Genomic DNA, 15197 nt, shown 5'->3' on the forward strand with positions numbered 1-15197 from the left:
AAAAAAAAAAAAAGAAATAATACTATTGATTTCATAGTAATTATAATATAAAAAAGAAATAATACAAATATAAATCATTCTATGGTAATTTATAAAGATCCCTTTAACTTTGAATTCTCATACAATCTTCTCAAACCAAGGAAACAGTGAAGAAAAGCATAAAAAAAAGGAATAAAAGATCATCCCTAGAATGTTGATCACAATTTGTTTTCAATTTATGAAAATACTATGGTTCAGCTTTCAATTTGTATTATTAATTAACATATGTAGGAAGTTTGTAATTAATATTGTTTTACTAAACATTATTCATTATCATTATCTCCAAATTACAGATTTCTACTTGATTTTTCACACTACATATACTAGTTAGACATGAAATAAATTGGTTAGATGGACGTTTATTAAAAATGATATCTACATAAAAATCTAATCTTGAATGGTGTAACAATTGCAAAGAAAGAAGAAAAGAGGTCCGGGGTCCAGCTCCCGCGGGCAGCCTCTGGGGGCAGGGGCAATGAGGGCGCCGGCTCCGCCGCCCCAGTCCTCAAGTCCTCGGGCGTCTTCCACAGGGTCCCTCTTCATAGGGTTCTTCATGGCGTCCTCTGTAAGGGGCATCTTGGTTCCAACCTTTAAAAGCGCCTCTTTGCTCTTCTCCCTCTGACTGCCATGGCCCCGACTGTCCCTGTAATCTTCCCAGAGGGGTTCCTGCCCTGCCAGGTCGCCTTTCTTTTCGCAGTCAGTTTTCCCTTCTTTCCTGCGTCTCCTGAGAGTCCGCTTGGATCTCAGGGGTCTCCCGGAGCATCCCCGTGACCCGGCGGTGCCAGCTCTCGCCGCCAGAGGGCGACGTCGGGGGCGGAGCGGCCTCTCCTCTCAGGGTCCCTCCGCTCCTGCCGCCGGAAGGAGGAGGTGCCGTGCGCTGGCCGGCGCTCGACCCCTCTCCCGTGGCTCTGCGGCCCCCTCATCCCGCTTCGCCGCTCAGAGCTTAATGGCAGTGTCTGAGGTGGCTGCTCTTGTGGCCAGTGCTCCCAGTCCTCCGGAGTCCTCTAGTTTATGTGCTTCCAAATCAGACGAAGGTCTCCAAGATGGTCTGAGCACCAAAAACTCTGCACAGAAGCAGAAGAACTCGCCTCTGTCCAGTGTAAGTAGCCAAACGATAATCAAGGAAAATAAATAGAAATGTCAATTTGGAGCACTGGGGTCAGAAGCTTGGTTCATCAGCAGGTGACACTTCCGCAGCGCACCAGGCGATTTTAGGAGAAAACTTGATAGCCACAGCCCTTTGTCTTTCTGCCAGTGGGTCTCAGTGTGATTTGAAGGACGTGGTCAGCACAGCAGGAGAGGAAGGGTTCACAAGCCTCCGGGAGAGCCTCCATCCAGTCACTTGGTTTCATGAGGCAGAGTGACATACAAAGCTGCTTGCTTCTGGGGATTGCTCTGAAGAGAAATCCCCACAAGCCTCCATCCTAAAGGAAGGTAACAGGGCCGTAGGCTTGGATTTCCGACCGGCAGTGCCTCCCGCAAATGGAGTTGAAGGAGTCCGAGTGAATTAGGATGATGACCAAGATAGCTCTTCCCTGAAGTTTCTCAGAACATTGCAGTACAGACTGATTTTAAGGTGAAACTGGAGACAGTTCGTTCCAAACAGGAGAGGGACACGAGACTGATTGGAGTTCGGAAGATGAAGAACGTTCGCGACCAATAGTCATATCCAGTTAGTGAGGAATGGAGCCAAGCTGAGCAGCCTTCCTCAAATCCCTACTCCTACTTTACCTCCACCCCCGTCAGAGACAGACTTCATGCTTCAGGTATTTCAACCCAGTCTCTCTCTGGTTCCTTGGATGCCCTTCTCCATTGGGCGGGTCACAATGCCCATGGTTATGTCCAGTGCAGATCCCGGTTCCTTGTCCTTCCCAATCCTGAACCCCGCCCTTTTCCAGCCCAACCAGCCTTCCTCACCCCTTCCTGGCTCCCATGGCAGAAATAGCCCTGGTTTGGGTTCCCTTGTCAGCCCCCACAGTCGGCACATGCCCCCTGCTGCCTCCATCCCAACTCCCCCAGGTTTGGGTGGTGTTAAGGCTTCTACTGAAACTCCCCAGCCCCAACCAGTAGAAAAACTGGAGAAAATCTTGGAGAAGCTGTTGACTCAGTTCCCACAGTGCAGTAAGGCCCAGATGAACAACAGTCCTCAGCAGATCAAGACAGCACATACCACCATGGCAGGCCTGACCATGGAGGAGCTTATCCACTTAGTTGCGCCACGACTGGCAGAACATGAGTGGGTGGCAGCAAGTTCTCAGCTACTTGGTCACATCCAGTCCTTGTTCCCGCCTCCACTGGCCCAAATCAGTATCCCAATGTTCTTGCCTTCTGCCCAAGTTTCATACCCTGGAAGGTCTTCACATGCTCCAGCCACCTGTAGGCTGTGTCTAATGTGCCAGAAACTCATCCAGCCCAGTGAATTACATCCAATGGCATGTCCCCATGTATTGTTCAAGGAGTGTATCAAATTCTGGGCGCTGACCAACACATATGACACTTGTCTCTTTTGTCCGTCTTTTAAATGATGGACATGACGGGAGGAAGAAGAGGAGAAACTGATGTGAACAGGAAGCATAGGTTCAAGATTTCTAAAACTCTGTACAGTGACATATACTCATGCCATGTACATTTTTATTATATAGGTAATGTATGTATAGAAAATCTGGATTCCAACGTTCGTAAATGAAAGTATTATGTATATTATGCAGAAAAACAAGAGAAGAAAGAACAATTTTCTTTTCTCTCCAGGTCCTGAGAGCAGTTCCTCCCTCTCCATACATTTTTCTTCTTTTTTTAATTGGTAGGATTATTTAGATAGCTACTGAATATTCTTGTTATTTGCTTTGTGAAGTCCAAGGTATAAATGCATATATAAAACTAGTTTGAATATTTTTCAAATTTGTTAATGACTAAGAAGACTTATGACTAGAATCCAAGGTTAATTTTTTACATTTTATGTTGAAAATGAAGAAAGGCAAATTATAGTTTTCTGCTATCATTGTACATCATTAGTGGTATCCACTTTATTGCATATCACTACCTGACGTTAGATTTGATTCATAAACATATAATAGTTTGTATACATTTACTTATTTCCATAATTGTTTCATTAATTTCTTTCTCTGACACTAGAAGATTCATGATTGAACTCTCTATGTTTAGCTCAGACACTTTTGTCCAGTGCCAAGTTCAGGACTTGGTAGGTAAGGGACAGTAAAAAATATTGAAATATTTAACAAATAAATGATTCAAATTAAATTCAGAGGTGAAACTAAAGCAGTGATAACAAGAACTTTCAGGTTAGGTTGAATAATAGACATGGAATTTTAATTAATTTATGTCACGTAAAATGTAGAACCACTGTCCAATTTATCCATATCAGGACTGAAATAGTTCTCACTGCTGTCTTACTTTCTCTCACCCCTAAGCGTGGGTTATGATTTACATCTGAATTAACTTTCAATTTTTTGTGCTTTTAATGTATGACTCTAAAGAATTTAAGCTTTAATACTCAATATATCTTCAGACTGAAGATTTGGAACACACAAACAAACGTGGATGTATAAAATAATGGAATATAGGCTCAAAATTTCACATATTATTTATATCTTGCAGGATTGACAGTATCCTGGAGTGGCTGCTGGAAACTTCAAAGGTATGTAAGATGTTCTGTTTTTTAAGTTTTCTGTGAGTAAGTGGATGTTTATGTTTTTGTTAATGATTTATACATTATATGTATATTTTTTTCTTTGTAATTATACTTTCTTATAATGAAACAAAAATTTAAAATAGTTAAGTATACACTTCAATTCCTGTGTTCTTGGTAAAACTTCTACTTACTATAAAATTTCTTGAGAGAAGAAGAGTATTTGGTTTTGAGATTGATTCAGTTATTTCTCCTTTAATATTTGATTTAATATTATAATGTAAAATGAAAATAAAATCTCACTAATAAACTTCCTACCCTGGGAGGAAATGTTCAGTTTTAAAAATAGAAAAGAAATTCAACTGATATTAAGAGACAACAAAATAAATTCCTAAAGAAGGATAGTTTAGAGAAATAAGAGACAATGAAATATTAATTATGGCTTTCTAAAGAAGTAGTCAAATTTTTGTTTAAAAAATACATACCTGTGTGTGTATGTGTGTGTGTGTGTGTGTGCGCGTGCACATGCTGAGACAGCTTTTAAAACGTATGATGATCCTTTTATTAGAAACAGAAAGCATTGTAAATTGGAACTTCAGTATTTTGTATGATTTTTGTGATATTTAAAATAACATTTTATAGTAGAACATTTGAAATATTAAGATAACAAAAATACTTTAAATAGTTATACATGCACTTTTTATTCAATCATGTTGACAGTATTGTTTGACTTGTGTGTTTGCAATGTGCCAGTAATTTCTCTTAGTTTGGTGTGGTAGAGAGAAACTCCTTACCATTATACAGTACAGTTATAAATGAATATCTGAGGATATTTATTTGTGTCTTTTCTGTTATTTGTGGCATTTTATTACAAAATTCTAGAGGTACAAGATTTTTTATAAATTAGTTCATAATTATATATATTTATACATATGTGGAACTTATAAGATTAATTCATTATGAATGATATATATTTCTTGCATTGAATGAAAAGCATGTTCTAAGCCTGTAAAAGTGTGTTCTAAGTATGTAAAAGTAGTTCTAAAGTGTGTATCACAGTGCTATATACAGAGAGACAAGCAATCCAACTCACAAAATGATAACTATAATTATCCTTAATTATGCATTTCTCATTTTATTGCCAACAGATGAAAAGCTCTGTTCTCTTCTTTACCAATTTCTGTCTCATTTTTTTGTGGCAGTCAAATATTATCTCGATAAAATATAGTTTGGAAATTCACGACCACTCTGAACTCTTCTTCGATTTTAAGCATATTTATTAACTTTATACTATAACCTAGATTAGTTGTCTGGTAATGGAGTATGAGTCTAATTAAATGTCCAGAGTATATATAGGTCAACAAAAATTTCTCTCTCAATTTTTATTGGATTTAGATTTAAATGAAGAGCCTATTTTTTATTTAAAGATTATTTCAAAACAGTTACCATGAAAGTAGAGAAGCATTATTTCTTTTTAATATAGGGTAGAGGTGAACTCTAACTTTTGAAATGGTTTTAGCTGAAGGTCATTTGCTGTATACCTGGCACTATTAAAAGAAAACTGCTGCAGGAGAAAATTTGGCTAGTATTGATTTAATCTATTTTAGGGGAAATAATCTGACAATCTAAAAAGAAAAATATAGGTAAGGTGTATAGTGTTTATTCATTTATTTAATAAAATTAAATTGTTAAGTACCAACCATACACTTGACATTTTTCTAAGAATAAGGGAACCATCTCTAAACGTGATAGACAAAAAAAAAAAAAAAAAAAAAAAAATTCTGTTCTTATAGATTGTAAATTGTCTCTTGATATAATTATGGACTTTAGTAAGTATTTAAAATTATAATCCATTTTGCAATACTTCCTCCTTTCCCTTCAATTCACCATATTTTTGGACATTATTAAATAAATCCTGTTTTCCTTCTCTTATTTGAAATGCGTACTTTTCCATACATATCCTCAGGTTAATTTCTGGACACGCATTCTTTTCTCTTACATTGATTCCTTTTGCTCTCCTAGTCTCAGACCAAATAGTTATCATAAGAATGCTAGTGTGGCTTTTCCCCAGAAGGAGCTGTTATTTGACACCAATCTAGTGTAGAATTCAAAAAGTATCTTAATTCCTATAAAATAACATAGATTACAGAAGACAGGATAAGAAGCATGTATTTTACTAGAATGGATTTTAGAAGAAGAGAGAATACATTGGACAATAATGGTTAACAATTCTCAAGAAACATTTTTCTTCTACCAAAAATTGATTTGTTCTAATTGTCTTTTCTTTGGACTTCCAGCCAACTTTTCCTAGCCTCCTGCCTTTCAGTTCTCGACTTCAGTCTCCATTAACTTTTCATTCTGGGGACCCTTATATTCCTTCATTTTTTCATGTACTAAAATTTATTTAATGATGCTCTGGTTTGTACAGAGTCAACAATTAATTTTGGCTAGGAATAGAAATTATCTTTGTACTGAAAATATATCTTTTTTGCTTAGGAAATAAAATATTCTGATTATCAAAATCTACCCTACCTAGAAAGGCAAAGTTGAATGGATGATAGTTGAGTAGTGGTAAAAGAAGCATGGGTTACAAATACCAAAAACTTATTTTTGATCTTAAATGCAACTCAAAAAATAAAATGTTTTCTTCCCTCACGTAAGATGAATTGTCTACAGAGTAGTTACTATGTGTTGGGCATATTATGGGCCAGACATATTATTATCTCTGTTTACCAGATAAAGGTACTGAGTTCAGAGAGATTATACCAATTGTTCAGTCATATCACTAGTAAAATGACAGAACTGACCTTTGAATCCATGTCTGATCCAAATCATTTGACATTATGCTTTGTATAAAGTACGTTTTGATATATTAAAAATCAGGCACCCACTTATTAACCTCAGGTGTCAGGTGTATGTATAGTTTTTCCTTCTGTGCACTTAATTGTTCTTGCAGAAAATCTTTAGCATCTGATGAATGTAATTTAATGAAATTGGAAACATATATATTCCTAAAGTAATTACACCTTCATTTGCTATATTCATAGATATTTACAGATATTTACCTGTGGTAGTAAGATTAATGTGTCTATAGTGTATTACCCAGTAATTAAATCAAACTGCTGTGGTTTGTATATATATCCCCCAAACCTCATGTTGAAATTTGACCTCTGATATTAGAGTGGAGGCCTACTGGGAGGTATGTGGTTCATGGGGGTGGATCCCTCATGGATGGCTTGAATCTGTACTTAAAGTAATGAGTGAATTCTCTATTAGCTTCTGTGACAGCTGGTTATTAAAAAGAGTATGGCACCTTCCCTCATCTTGCTTCCCCTCTTGCCGTGTGAGCTATTAGGTTGGTACAAAAGTAACTGTGGTTTTTGCCATTTTTAAAATGGCAATTACTTTTGGACCAAGACCGTGAGTGGAAATAGCTGTAGGCCCTCACCAGATGCAAATTACAGTGCCATGCTCCTTGTATATCCTGCAGAACTGTACGCCAAATAACCTTCTTTATAAATTACTCAGCCTCAGGAATACATTTATACCAACACAAATGGACTAAGATAAACAGTAATCTAGGTGTTGTGGTGAAGGTAATTTTAGATGTCTTTAACCTGTGGTCTTGTGTTATATCAGTTGCCTTTGAAAAAAACTACTATCCTTGATAATGTGAATAGATCTTTTCCAATCACTTGAAGGTGCAAATAGCAAAAATTGAAAAGAAGGTATAGAATGTTGCATATTTATATAAATATTAATGTCAATTACTGAAGGAATTATTGACCTATTTAGAGTTCAAATCCAGGGATTATGATAAGATACTCTGAAGGCAATGACACATCCTGCTGACTCAAAGACAAAATTATTTAATAATAAAAAAACTGATTGTGTTTGTAAGGAATGAAGATACATCTTGATATGTGTACTATTAAATATTTAATAGATAGATGAGTTGAGCTGTCTCTCCAAGTTTTGTTGAAATGAATTACTTTTGCAGTACATTTAATAAATGCAATTTGTTATTACATGCTGGGCCAACATTTGTAGATTTGTAATAGCCATATCAGTGGGTACCTTGTGCTACTTGTTTCAACATCATTTTACATGTAATTGGCTAGAACAGAACATTTTAAAATAAAGAACACTGGGGCTTCTATGTTGATATTTTTCTCACTACTATTCCTGGTATACATAACATTACTATAAAAATGTATTTGTTTTAATTCAGGCATAAAAGGGATATTGGGAATCTCTAAGCAAAGCCATTGAAAATAAATCTTTATAGGTCTAAGTTACATGGTTATATTTTCATATATGTATTTCTATCATAAGATAATAACAATACATGTAAATTTATCAAAGTTACTTGTAGACTAGTAGAGAGAATGTAATATAATTGTACATAGATGTAGCATTTATCTTCATTTAGTACATAATATCAAAATGTAGGCAAAACATATGTTATTTTAAAAATATGAAAATCAACAAATAATCTATGCCTCTCCTTAGAGAAAAAGAAAAAGAAAAAGAAATTCCTCTTTGAGATTTATCATGTTCTTTTGTTAACTTTTAAGTTTAGGAGTACATGTGCAGGTTTGTTATGTTGGTAAACTTATGTTATGGAGGATTGTTGTAAACTTATAGCAGTCTAAGATTTTTCTAACCCCTTCCATCTCTCTTGTTACATTGGTAATTTAGTAACAGATTGGATTAGAGCAGGAACTCACAGATAAGTTAAATCCCACATGTGATAAAATGAAAGCCACGGTTATTATGTAGGAAATGAAAGGACACTCCTTTTTTTAGGGAATCTCAGGATTACTGGCATAAGGCTGTATTTTTGCCTGCTGTGCTCTCTCTTACCTTCTCTCTCTTGTCCAATAGAATACTGGGCTGTTTGAATCACACTTCCACATGCATGGTCGCTAAAATATCCAAAGGAAGAAAAGGCTATGCTAGAATTTGCCAATAAAGCAGCATCTTTGCACTAATAATAAAATAACCAAATAAATTAATGGAATTCATAATTAAGCTTTTTAGACAAACATAAAGACATAATCCTGCACATTATCTGATTTCATTCTTCTGGGATTGTAGCTGACTGTCACTTGACTAATTGAAATTCCACTGCATTACTGCCTGTTAATAGGCTACAGAGTAATCTGCCATTGTGTATTTATATTAGACTAGCTGACATTACATGAGTAAATACAAACAAGATGAAAATTAGTTCTTATAAAACATGCCCCATTAACACCTAAAGGGTTGAGGGTAATAAAATCATGAAGAACATTAATTTTATTTTTCTTCGGAACCTTTGTTTTCACAAAGTTCAAAGCCTGATGAGAAGCTCTCTCTCTCTCTCTCTCTCTCTCTCTCTCTCTATCTGTCTCTGTCTCTCTCTCTCTCTCTCTCACACACACACACACACACACTCACACACAATAAAAATGAGCCATTAGAAAAAGGAATTTAAATAAAGTTATCAAAATTTGACCCATCTTCTATGTTTACTGTTATTTTACTTTTTTCAGTCTGCATAATAGTGTTTGATATAAATTTTACATTTTATATAGGGGTCATATTTTATCTGCAAAATTAGTCAATTAAAAAGTACTACAGTCTGGGGAAATGGACTTTCATAATGTTGGAAATAGAAGCTCTTAAAAGCTTCCTCTTTATAAAAACAGTGGCAACACTAGCAACAATTGTCGTAATGAACATTTTGTTTTACAGAATTCTGGAAATTATCCCAATGGTTTTAATAATTCAAGAAGAGTTTATTCAGGAAAAATGGCTGAATATCAGTAATGTGGTTTGGCCATGTCCCCACCCAAATAGCATCTTGAATTGTAATTCCCATAATCTCCATGTGTCTTGGTGGGGACTGGGTAGAGATAACTGAATCATGGCAGCAGTTTCACTCTTCCTGTTCTCATAATAGTGAGTGAGTTCTGATGAGATTTGATGGTTTTATAAGGAGCTTACCCCTTTGCTGGGCACTCATTCTTCTCCTTCCTGCTTCCATGTAAAGGACATGTTTGCTTCCCCTTTGCCTTCTGCCATGATTGTAAGTTTCCTGAGGCCTCCCAAATCCTGCAGAACTGTGAGTCAATTAAACCTCTGTCTTTTATGAATTACCTGGTCTCAGACATGTCTTTATTAGCAGTATGGGAATGGACTAATACACTTAGTAAGAAATAGGAACATTTGACATTTTAACTTATCCTATAGACATATTTTCTTTTCAGCTCTATGGAAGTCCAGAAAACCAAATGCCTTGCAAGTAAGGTAACTGTGAAAGCCAGAAACATAGCACACATCAGAAATGGCAAGATAGATTTAGAGGGAAATGTCACCATGGGGTATGTCTGGCAGTTCCTTAAATAACTCCATTAACTGAATTTATTTTTACTTGATCTCACTCAGGAATAACTTTGCATTAATGTCTTTTTCGTTAGAACACTTGTTGAAAACAACTAGCAGCAATGGTTTAACATCACTGCTGACTGAGCTGATGATACAAATTGGGGCCAATAATAGTCTGACCAAAAGTCCTTAGAGAGACAAATGAGAAAATGAGAAAGAGGTTTCCAGAGATAATTTTTCAAAACTCTGACATATCCTGGAAATATAAAGGACATACATGGGTGCTGGGTTGTATGTATTTTAGGTAAGCCCTGACAAGGTCCTAAATTCTCATCTGTGGCTGACTCTGAGGGCCTATGCAAGCAGAAAATGAAGTCTATAGTTGCAACTTCCTAATAGAGCATTAAAAGCATTTCCCAACGTATATAGAGTTCCCAGGCAAAGACTGGCAGATTATTGGTTAAAGTCAATTAAGGAAATTTCTCTCTGATCATTATCTAACTGCTGAGATAACCAAGCAGAGGCGTCTGTAACTGCACTTCACAAAAGTATACAGACTATAAAGAACTAGTCCAGGAAAAATCCTAAATAACATATTAACAACAACTGCAATGACAACATCCCATAACAATCATAACCCCCCACCCACCCAAATTAGGAAAAAATCTGTTTTCCAGTGGTCCCACATTCTATTTTAAATGCCCAGTTTTATTTTTAAAGAGAGATCCATAAAGAAATGAGAAAATATGGTCTATATACAAAATAATAAAAATAAAAACACTCAAAGAAAACGATTTTTGAAGCAGCTCAGATGTAAGACTTATTTCAGAAATATTTAAAATAAATTATTTATATGTTTAAATAACTACAGGAAAACATACCTAGACAATTAAAATGTGAAGGTAATATCTTATAATATAGTGAATACCAACAAAGATACACAATTTAAGAGATTAGTATAGAAATTCTGGAATTGAAAAGTATAATAACTGAAATTGACAACTCACTAGAACAATTCTACAACACATTTATTTGATCTAGTAGAAAAAGAATCAGCTAACATAAGATAAATTGAGGTAATCCAGCTAAATGCAATAAAAAAATACAAAATGAATAATCTCAGAGACCTAAAGGACACCATCAAGTATAACAATATATAGAAAATGGGAGTCCCAAAAGAAAGGAAAGAAAGAAAGAAGAAAGTTTATTTCAAGAAATTATATCAAATTAAGTCTCACATTTGGTGTATATAATTAATTTATATATTCATGAAATGTAAACTCCATGTGAGGTAAACTCAGAGTTATACATCTAATCACATTACGGACTGTCAAAACTAAAGACAAGGAGATCCTTTTGAAAATAGAGAAAGAAAAATTACTCATTACAAATAAGTGAGTTTCCATAAGATCTACTGCTGACTTTTTTTTTTTTTTTTCCAGAAATCATGGAAGTTAAAAGCAGTTGGATAGAATAGCAAAGTGGTAAAGGAAAACATACTTTGAACCAAGAATATTAGTTCAAGTAAAACTATTTTTTAAGTATGATGGTCAAATTAAGCTTTTTGCATATTAAAAATAAGAGAAACTATCACTAGCCGAATTTTTCTACAATAAACGATAAATAATAAAGAGTTCTTCAAGCTGTATAAAAATAAGAACACTGGATTGTAACTCAAATCTACATCAAAAGAGCACTAGTAAAGGTAACTACGTAGGTAACTATTAAAAAGAATATGAAGAAGTTTGTAATTTTTCTCTTCTACTGATATAAAAGACAACTATATAAAGCAATACATATAAAACTGTTTTGATGGAATTATAATGTTTAAAGATATAATTTATATCACAATAATAGAACAAAAGGGGAGTAGAGCTATATTGGAGCACATTTATAATATGATGAAGACATATCACTCAAACTAACTGAGAGAGCTGTCATAGCTATATTAATATCAAACTTCATAAACATTATAGACGTTATGGCTCAATTGTTACTATAGACAGAGAAGACAAAGGAGATCTTATAATGATAATAAGGTCAAAGCTTCAGGATAATGTAATTATAAACATACCTGCATCCAAATGGGGCAACATAATTTATTCAAGTCTGTAAGATCTTAGTTGAAGTAAGATGAGTTATTCCCAGGAAAAACTGTTATTTATTGGAGTAACAGTCTCCAGAAATTTTACTTTTCTTTTATCAAGGCCATCAGAATTCAAAATAGTGGCCTCTTTATTATTCTGAGTTTTTCAGTGCCAAACCCCACAAATGTATAGCATTAGCAAGAAATAAACTGTTACTGTTTTACAGAGCTGTGATTTGGTGGACAGTTTCTTATCTAGCATATCTTCTCTGATACACAGGTTATGATTAGCAATTATGTGGTTATAGACAGTTAGTCAGTGGGATTCAAGTATAATTTTGGTATTTAATTCCTTAAGTATGGTTGAAAATGTAAAAATTTTAATTGTTTTTTCCTCAATTTTTTTGTTTTATTAAACTATTTCATGGTGAAATAACAAAATAAAATATTTTATAGATCAAACTTTAAAAAAAAAAGACTGAGGAGAGATCAATTGTGAATTAGCATTTCTGGCATATATTAAAACTTTATTCTGTTTTTTATTCTCAATTTTTCCTCTCTCTCATCTAATTTATTTCTCTTTCTTCTGACACCATGTCCTGGAATCAAGAGAATTCAAGCCAAGTGTTGTTCTACATCATGATGTAACACATTCTGTCCACAGATCTTTGTTCAGTCTAAAATTAAGTGTTGGTAAACTACTGAATTAGGGCTCATACAATTTCAGAATACATCCAGTAAGAACCCTTTACCAGGTCAATAATATAATTATGATGATTACTATTCACAAAGCATATTTAACTAAAAAAAAAGTTTAACAGATACAATTGTAGTAAACCTCAGAGTGATCCTCATTGTAAAGTGGGTTCACCATGCACTGGTTTCCACTTGTCTCAGTCCAGTGAGACTGAACATACACATATGCAAGAAGTTGTACGAAGTGGGTTCATTACTTACACATAGGCAAAGGGGAAAAAAAAAAGCCTAGTATCAATTGTAACCAGTATTCCAAGGATCAAAAAAGCTAAGATCAGGGCAGATGAAGTTTCAGCTGCGCATGTTCCACTTGCATCACAGCTGAGGACCCTGGGTTATATACCTCAGGAGCATGGTGAGTCCTTGGAAAAAGCTCTGCAGGACATTGTTTCCAGGGGCAAAGAGAAACAAAGCCAGGATGTTTCAGGCAGTTCTTCCTTTGCTCTGAATATTGAATTCCCAGCACATTCTACAGTTATTCTTGAGACCTACAAGCAAGGAAATGGAGGAGAACTGAGTCAGATCAGGGCCACCTGGAGGGTTGTACTGCATTCAAGAGGTATTAATCCATTTCTTAATAACATTATAAAACTTCTTTCTCATGTGTGGATGTAAAACAAATTTAAAAGTTCTTTAATAAATAATAAAAGCAGAGAAATATTTGTAGATAGTACAAATACATTTCATGAAATGAACAGATTTTGTTTTTATTGTACTTTAGGTTCTAGGGCACATGTGCAGAACATGCAGGATTGTTGCATAGGTGCACACATGGCAATGTGGTTTGCTGCTTCCATCCCCCTGTCACCTATATCTGGCATTTCTCCCAATGTTATCCCTCCCCATCCTCCCCACCCACCCCCCGCTGTCCCTCCCTTGGTCACCCCACAACAGACTCCAGTGTGTGATGTTCCCCTCCCTGTGTCCATGTGTTCTCATTGTTCAACACCCACCTATGAGTGAGAACATGCAGTGTTTCATTTTCTGTTCTTGTGTCAGTTTGCTGAGAATGATGGTTTCCAGATTCATCCATGTCCCTACAAAGGACACGAACTCATCATTTTTACGGATGCATAGTATTCCATGGTGTATATGTGCCACATTTTCCTTGTCCAGTCTATCATCGATGGGCCTTTGGGTTGGTTCCAGGTCTTTGCTATTGTAAACAGTGCCGCTATGAACATACAAGTGCATGTGTCTTTATGATAGAATGATTTATAATCCTTTGGGTATATATCCAGTAATGGGATTGCTGGGTCAAATGGAATTTCTGTTTCTAGGTCCTTGAGGAAACGCCACACTGTCTTCCACAATGGTTGAACTAATTTACACTCTCACCAACAGTATAAAAGTGTTCCTATTTCTCTGCATCCTCTCCAGCATCTGTTGTCTCCAGATTTTTTAATGATCACCACTCTAACTGGTGTGAGATGGTATCTCAATGTGGTTTTGATTTGTATTTCTCTAGTAATCATTGATGATAAGCATTTTTTCATATGTTTGTTGACCTCATATATGTCTTCTTTTGTAAAGTGTCTGTTCATATCCTTCACTCACTTTTGGATGGGTTGTTTTTTTCTTGTGAATCTGTTTTAGTTCTTTGTAGATTCTGGATATTAGCCCTTTGTCAGATGGGTACATTGCAAAAATTTTTTCCCATTCTGTAAGTTGCCCGTTCACTCTAATGATTGTTTCTTTTGTTGTACAGAAGCTCTGGAGTTTAATTAGATACCATTTGTCTATGTGTTTTAGTCATGAAGTCCTTGCCTATGCCTATGTCCTGAATGGTTTTGTCTAGGCTTTCTTCTAGGGTTTTTATGGTGTTAGGTCTTATATTTAAGTCTTTACTCCATCTGCAGTTAATTTTAGTGTAAGGTGTCAGGAAGGGGTCCAGTTTCTGCTTTCTGCACATGGCTAGCCAGTTTTCCCAACACCATTTATCGAACAGGGAATCCTTTCCCCATTGTTTTTGTCACGTTTGTCAAAGATCAGATGTGGTTGCAGATGTGTGGTGTTGCCTCCAAGGCCTCTGTTCTGTTCCATTGATCTATATCTCTGTTTTGGTACCAGTACCATGCTGTTTTGATTACTGTAGCTTTGTGGTATAGTTTCAAATCAGGTAGCGTGATGCCTCCGGCTTTGTTCTTTTTGCTTAGGATTGTCTTGGCCATGCGGGCCCTCTTTTGGTTCCATATGAAGTTTAAGGTGGTTTTTTCCAGTTCTGTGAATAAAGTCATTGGTGGCTTGATGGGGATAGCATTGAATCTATAAATTGCTCTGGATGATATGGCCATTTTC

At 35.5% G+C, this 15197-nt stretch overlaps 1 protein-coding gene across 1 annotated transcript; it reads left to right on the forward strand.

Moving 5' to 3' along the window:
* Positions 1-592: 592 nt before the first annotated feature.
* On the forward strand, positions 593-2564 carry LOC105731982 (RING finger protein 214-like). Its single transcript, XM_012473945.2, is given in 4 exon segments — positions 593-604; positions 698-1138; positions 1616-1695; positions 1697-2564. Coding segments are annotated over 4 exon segments (1401 nt in total).
* The last annotated feature ends 12633 nt before the right edge of the window (positions 2565-15197 follow it).

Source organism: Aotus nancymaae, unplaced genomic scaffold (assembly GCF_030222135.1).
Source record: "Aotus nancymaae isolate 86718 unplaced genomic scaffold, 86718_ANA_hifiasm-v0.15.2.pri h1tg000002l, whole genome shotgun sequence".
Classification (NCBI taxonomy): domain Eukaryota; kingdom Metazoa; phylum Chordata; class Mammalia; order Primates; family Aotidae; genus Aotus; species Aotus nancymaae.